Here is a 7,464-nt window from a genome sequence, read left to right on the forward strand (position 1 = left end):
TCACGGACGCCTGCATATCAGGGTGAGTCAGGCCTGTGTATCGGCCCTGACCCCCTGGAAGAACTCCCGCTGGATGGAACAGGGCGTGGCCATGGGGATGGTTCACAGAAGGACAGTTGTCACGACAGATGCCTCCAAATCAGGTTGGGGGGGCGCTGTGCAAGGGCATACCTACCTTCGGCCACTGGTCGAAGGCGGGAAAGAGGCTTCCACATCAACTGCCTGGAAATGTTAGCAGTATGTCGAGCCTGTCAGTTCTTCCCAACCTGCGCTCGCTAAAGGCAGCGCATATGCCGGGGAAATTGAACCAGGGAGCGGACATGTTATCTAGGAGCAATGTCCCCTCAGGAGAGTGGACCCTCCATCCGCAAATGGTTCAGAAAATCTGGGAGATCTTCGGCGAGGCCGAGGTAGACCTCTTCGCCTCAGAAGACAACTCTCACTGCCAAATAGCCCTGCCTGTCTGGAATTCAGGCCTAACGACTCTAAAGTCGTCCTGAAACTGAGGCACGGTTACGTACCTAAAGTGCTCTCCACTCCGTTCAGAGCACAGGTCATTACGCTCTCCGCGCTTCCTCCAACTGAAGAGGACAGAGAGCTATCTCTGCTCTGCCCCGTCAGGGCGTTGAGAATCTATATTGAGCGTTCTGCTCCCTATAGGCGATCGGTACAACTCTTTGTCAGCTTCGGTAACTGCACCAAGGGGTTTCCGGTTACGAAGCAAAGATTCTCTAGATGGATAGTAGACGCCATCTCGCTAGCATACTCTTCCTTGGGCCTCCAATGCCCCATTGGAGTACGGGCCCACTCGACTAGAGGCATCGCCTCGTCGTGGGCATGGTCCAGTGATGTGTCCATTGCTGATATTTGTGAGGCTGGGCCTCGCCGTCCACATTTGCGAGGTTTTATAACATGGAAGTCCCGGCCTTACAGGCCAGGGTCCTTTCCGCTTGAAATGGCACGCGCTGCATAAACGGACATGACCCAAGTTCTCTGGTACTGTTCACCTGTTAGCTCTCGACCCCTGGGTGTCGAAGTTACGGGTATACTCTGGAACGATTAACCAGGCCGGGTGTGACCTAGAAAGCTCAGCCCGCTTTAGCCTTGGGTTATTGCTGACTTCTCTATAAGCATTGGTTGCTTATGGAAGTTATACTTTTAGTTGTTCCACTACATTAGCACTGCATGATTGGACTGTTCCCATATGCGTCTACCAGACGCAGTGCGAGTGAAGTATCGAAAGGGAATGTACTCAGTTACTAACATAACTCTCAGGGAACCGAGGTTACGTTAGTAACCGAGTACGTTTTCTTTGTGCACAGAAAGTATTCTTGTAACTTAATAAAATTATGGTTGAACCACTGATGTCACATCGACTATTTTATTGATGTCCTTACTACCTTTCTGGGCCTTGAATGTGGTAGTTGCATTGCTGTCTAAATATCTTTGTGTTCAGAAGATGAACGGAGGTCTTACGGGTTTGGAATGACATGAGGGTGAGTAATTAATGACAGAATTTTCATTTTTGGGTGAACTATACCTTTAAAGCCACAGTTACTCCTTAACTTACAAAATTTGCTGTGTAGATTCTTTTAAAGACCTTTTGGTCTCTGGCTTGTCTTAAAGGACCATAATCTCATAATATGGACTCTAGAAATTCAGAGAGTACAGACAACATTGAAATTGAAGAGATGCAGTCGCCTATATACTGTATATTCACATTTATTTTTGTTTTACTATAATGTACAAAACACATATTTGAATATTATACATTTTTATGCTTGGTCAAGCATATACTAATGGGAGGTTATTTTACAATCAGATCTCCATCACCATCCAATCTTGTATTCAGTGTCAAATTAAATCCCAGATTTCAAGCCTTGGCAATCATTTTCACTTCATAAGTCTTTTTGTTTTAAGTATATTATATAGTCTATAAGGTCTATAGTCTATAAGGATTAGCTGTTTATGTTTTGTTGAATATATATATAAAAAAACATTAAGCCAATGAATGATCTCATAGATTGTAAATTAAAACCATATTAATTTTCATCATCTGGAATTAAATAATAAAGTAAACAAACCCTGTGAGCTTTATTTTTGGTTTTATCCCACTATTCTTTCATTTTTCAGTCTGCCCGCTTGGGTTAGCTGGATAGGCAGGACATATGATAAGCGGGGCCTCATTTTTTCCAGATTTGTTCGTGCATGGGCTGAAAAAAGGATATAAAGTCTCTGCAAAGGAGTCTGTGAAGGTAAATATCAGTGACTTTGTATCTGCATTATAAAAGGACAATTGACCTTTTTCATAGTCCACATACATGCCGACGTGCTGTGGTTTTGGGTGTACAACTATAGGCATTGATGGTTCTGTGCGGAAGACATATTCATGCTTGTCTCGTAGACTTAGAAACCAAAATCCATTAGCTGGGTTTGTGACTATTTTTCCTTTCCTGTTGATGGAGTGACTAGCAATGCCCAAATCCCAGTCCGTCTTCTCACCCACAACAACTTCCCAGTAATGGCAGCCAGAGCTTATACCTTGGCGGCCAAGTACACACACTACACGGTCAAACCGTTCAATTGTGTCTGGCACCGTCTGGTAGCGGTCACGGCAGTGCACCTGTTTACCATCATCAGAGATAATCAGACGCGGATGGGCTGAGTCTCGATCTAGGGTCACGTCCACTGAGGAGAGAAACAGGACAGAGTTGAAAACAAGATGTTTGCAGACATACAAATGAAAAAGGTGACATAAGTAACACATATTTGAAGTATCTAATAATGTGAAATGATCTCATACTTGCATATTCCTGCACTTTCCACACTTCTACAGATATATGAAAGCAGAAAAAAATATTACTTTTAAAATGAAAAAAAAAAAAAATACAGAGTTAAATGGCTTTGTACAAGACCATAAGTCCAATCATATACAATACCAGCCAAAAGTTTGGAATATTAGGCAGCAAAAACAGTTTTCAACATTGAAAATAAGAACCATTATTAATGCTTAAGGATCAAATCAGCATATACGTAAGAATGATTTCTGAAGGATCATGTATGAAGACTAGACTAATGGCTGCTGAAAATTAAGCTGATAAAATAACATGCATAACTTATATTTTTAAATATATGAAAATATAAAACAGTTCTTAAAATCTCAATTATTCCAAACTTCTGACCTTTAGTGTATTTTGTCATAATAATATAAACATATGAAAACAGGCATTTTCAGCATTTTTTCAAGATTCGAGATTTTATTTTATGCTACTCTTGGGTAAGACGTAGTGTATTTGCATTTAATTTGTCATCGACAAATAATTTGTCATATGAGCCAACAATATATAGTCGATAATATCTTAAAAATTTAAATTATAAGATTAGTTTTGAACCTGGCTTTGAAATGTGGACTGTAACAGAAAATGCAGTTCTCTGTAGTGATATTAAAACTCTGTGTAATTTTTATGATTTAGCCCCCAGCACTGAAAACTGTGACGGAAAGCTAAAATTGGACTGGTCGGAGGAAAAGGAGAAGAAAAAACGTACTTTGTTGATATATTTCCAGTGAGTTTCCTGTGGAAGGGCGCAAACCTGACAGCACAACAATACATACCATGAACATGACTGAGAAAACAGTGATGTGTACATGTAAAGATCAAAATTCTGGTCTTACAGTTTTTTTTTTATTTGCTTTGGTACTATTTTTACAAGCAACTGTTACATTTTCAAAACTCTTAGTACTAATATCACAACAAATCATCAAAAGTGATGTTTTTTCAAACATTTCGGCGTATTTTCAATTGTCTACAATACACACAATCACAAAGTATCCTTTTCACTACTCAAAATAATTATTTCATCTATATAAATGTTTCATTCACAGTAACTACCTTTCATAAAGCTCTTACTATCAAACTTTTCATTTGCATGTCTTTTCATTCAGTTTAATACATTTGTCTATTATTTAATCTGACTCATCTTAATGGTTAATCAGTGAATCATTTGGTACATCTATACTATACTACTATATAGATATAGATTCAATAAAAAACTTGTTTGCAATTTAGGGATAACCAAATGTAATTAATTATTTTTTACACTATAAGTGATTTATCATAGATGATAACCACTATTTTGTAAGTGTGTGTGACTGAGTGGTTCAGGTAAACCCTATGTTACAGTATTGAGGACAAAATGTCCCCACAAAAATGGCAATATCTGAAATCCTTGTCCTTGTGGGAGATTTCTAATTTTTCTATGAGAAAACCCCAGAATTTTCGTAGGGTAGGCTTAGGAGTAGGGTTAGAATATAAAGTTTGTACAGTATAAAACCCATTACCCCTATGGAATGTCACCATAATGATAGGAATACCTGTGTGTGTGTGTGTGTGTGTGTGCATACAGGTTTTTCTACACTGGTGGGGACTAAACCCTGAATACACACAGACACTGTATATAGAGGCATTACCATGGTAGAGACTGCACATTACTATACCTCAACTTTCATCTGAAAAGTTCAGCTACAGTATAGATTCAGTCATATGGCACAGTAAGGACATTTCCTCCATTGACAGTAAACTCTGCTCTTGCACAAAACCTTATCGCCATGTCATACCTTTATCACACCTTTTGATAACACACTGGATAAATACTTTTACAAAAATTAAGGATTTTATGTGAGATATGCAAGTTAGGTAATGTAAGTGTAGTTTCTAACATGACAGTTATTGCCTGTATTACTGTAATTATTTCAGAAACAAAGGTGATTTGAAACATGAATCTTGCATTAACTGATTGTTAAAAGTACTAAATTGAAAGTTTTACTTACTTAAATCTTACTGTTGTGTTTTGGTGATTAAATCAAATTTTCGCAATACATATCACAATGATCTTGTGTTCTGAAACAATGATTAAGTGGAATGAGAATATGTGCAACTACAATGAAATCAAGAGATCAGGTTTTGAAAGAATGACTAGTGGTGTTACAAGTGTGATCAGTTTAAAGTTTTGTACTAAGAGTTTTGAAAATGTACACCTTACTTATGAAAATAGTACCAAACCAATAAAAAAAACTGTAAAATCTCCTTGATTTTAAACAAACAATATGTTTGGTGAGGTGAAGCATCTGAAGTGCTCTTGAGTCAAAGATGATGTCATTCTGTTCACATTAACAATATTCAAACCATATTAATTTGAAGGAATATATGAAAAAGAAAATTATGTTGTTATGCACTTTCCAGTCTACGGAAAAAAGTCATTTGGGTTTGGAACTGCAACGAAAGTGTATGTAAATGATCTGTTAAAGAGCAGTTTATGAAGGAACTTTGTCTTACAGATCGCAGATAGTCTTCTCAGGGCTTCCTGAACCTCCTCCACCATCTGAGTGACATTTCTCAGCACTGCTCCTGCAGTGGGGTCAGGGGTCAAGGCCACTTCTGCCCAGCTCTTTGTCTCAGGTAAACTACTGTAGGCTGGATATGTCTGAAAAGTAACGGCAATACATTAAATATTGGTTATATTTCAGGGTAATAAATATAAAACAAACAATACAATTGGCTTTTGACAGGTTAAGTTATTTAAGGTGAATACATGGGACAATTTCTCAAATATCAATAATTAAAACAGTTTAAGTCTGGTTTTACCTTGAAGAAGGAAACATGATCTTGGGACTGGGTCAACTGATTGATGTTGCTAAATCTATTTCTAAGTTCAGAGATCTCCGTCTGCAGGTCACGTATGAAGGCCTGAGAGCGAAGTTCTGCAGCCTGCTGTCCCATCTCCACCACCTCCAGAAGTTCAGCCTGGGACTTCTCAACAGCTTTCATTAACTCAGCAAACATACTCACAGTACCTGCTTTCTCTCGCTCTGCATTTACCTTAAAGCAAACAAACGAGACGAAGAAGAAAATATAGCAGACAATTAGGAGAATTAAGAGAATGAGGAAACCACGTTCTTTCAAACCCATATGACTTTTTCTATGGAAAAAAAAAGGTATTTTGAAGAATATTCAAACAAATTTTCCATGCAGCAACAGTTCCCCTTCAGGAACTCGAGCTGCGTCAAAACGCTTTGGGAATGCCCTTACGACACCACGTTCTGAACTAAGTGCAATAGTAGGGACTTTAAGCAACAACAGCTGATGGAACGGCAAAGAAAGTGCGATTGCGCAGGCGCGACTTTAAGTGCTGCTTCGTGACGTGTACATTGTAACGGTCTACTATGGGAGTACAGCTAATTTGCCATAGTCGCTACTACGTGACAGATTAAAAGGCGAGTATATTTTGCATGGTAAATCTAGGTTTTTAGACTTATTGGCATCAAACAAGACTAAAAACTCTTCTTCTGACAATAAGTTGTCGTTTAATGCCAAAAGCACGCTTTCTCTTGCCCGTTTAAATTACATTTTTTATTACTCTAATGATAAATGATTGAATGTTTCACCGTCCTCTCGGTTGTTGCTGTTGCTTAGTGATTTTTGCGCTCTTTGGCTGCGGCAGTTAACAGTTTACGTCAGATCACCGTTGCCGTTCCATCAGCTGTTGTTGCTTAAAGTCCCTAGTATGTTCCTGCACAACCGGAGGCTGCAGTTTCAGGACCGCAGTTCTAGGACCCTATTCTTTTGTAACAGCGCCACCTACCGAATTGGATCACTAGAGATGGATGACATGGGCAGCAATCAGAGTGAGTAGCTTTACCGATTTTCAATTAAGTTTTATTTTATAACCTTAAAGCGATGCAAAGTTTACGTAGTCAACATGAGAACTGCTAAGAAATAATAATTAATTCCCAATTGTTAGTTTTATTGATTATTACGATGTTCTTAATTTGTGGCCATGATTTAATTAAGCTAAACCTTGTTGAAACTGCAGCCGCCGGTTGTGCAGGAACACCATTCTCAGCAAGTGTGGAATCAGTCCAATGGAGAAGCGAGACGTCACAAGTGGTGTGATGTGAGCAACCAGGAAGCATAAAGGTGCATCCGGCAAACGCACATGTTAGCTTCTGCTCTTCAGCGAGTGCGTCTGTGGTGTATGTGTATGTGTCTACAAAAGCACCCAGTCAGTTAGTATTCCTCTGTATAGAAAGCAAGAACAATGCCAAAGTGTAAATAAAAATCAGTGGCGAGCGGACGGCATTTCAAATCGATTTGCGCGTTGTCTGTTTGGGAGTGGAGCACGCACCGTCAGCCCTCAAGGGGGCCACCACAGGGTTAGGGTTAGGGTTAGGGTTTTTAGAACTTTAACAGCATGCTCAGCGCTGACCTCATACGTCATTCCCCCGGAACTGCTTCAGTGTACAACAGTTGGCGCAAGCTAGATTCAAGTGATTATTACGTTTTGAATATGGATATTTTTCTTACAAAAATGCATCGATTCGCTACAGAAGGCCTTTGTTCACCCCCTGGAGCCGTGTGAGACACTTTTTTTTTATTGATGGGCGCATTTTATTTAACTGCTTTTGGA

At 39.3% G+C, this 7,464-nt stretch overlaps 1 protein-coding gene across 1 annotated transcript in view; it reads right to left on the bottom strand.

Annotated features, from left to right (window-relative positions):
• Positions 1–1,747: 1,747 nt before the first annotated feature.
• The window catches only part of LOC107676126 (E3 ubiquitin-protein ligase TRIM39-like), a 16,413-nt gene continuing 10,696 nt past the window's right edge, over positions 1,748–7,464 (bottom strand). The window contains exons 4-8 of the mRNA XM_016470649.1: positions 5,643–5,876; positions 5,334–5,481; positions 3,547–3,591; positions 2,804–2,830; positions 1,748–2,688 (exon numbers count right to left, since the gene is read on the bottom strand). Of these exons, the coding sequence (XP_016326135.1) occupies positions 2,123–2,688; positions 2,804–2,830; positions 3,547–3,591; positions 5,334–5,481; positions 5,643–5,876 (1,020 nt within the window). The 3' untranslated portion in view covers positions 1,748–2,122. The remainder of the gene's footprint in view (positions 2,689–2,803; positions 2,831–3,546; positions 3,592–5,333; positions 5,482–5,642; positions 5,877–7,464) is intronic.

Source organism: Sinocyclocheilus anshuiensis, unplaced genomic scaffold, assembly GCF_001515605.1.
Source record: "Sinocyclocheilus anshuiensis isolate Anshui unplaced genomic scaffold, SAMN03320099.WGS_v1.1 scaffold3437, whole genome shotgun sequence".
Classification (NCBI taxonomy): domain Eukaryota; kingdom Metazoa; phylum Chordata; class Actinopteri; order Cypriniformes; family Cyprinidae; genus Sinocyclocheilus; species Sinocyclocheilus anshuiensis.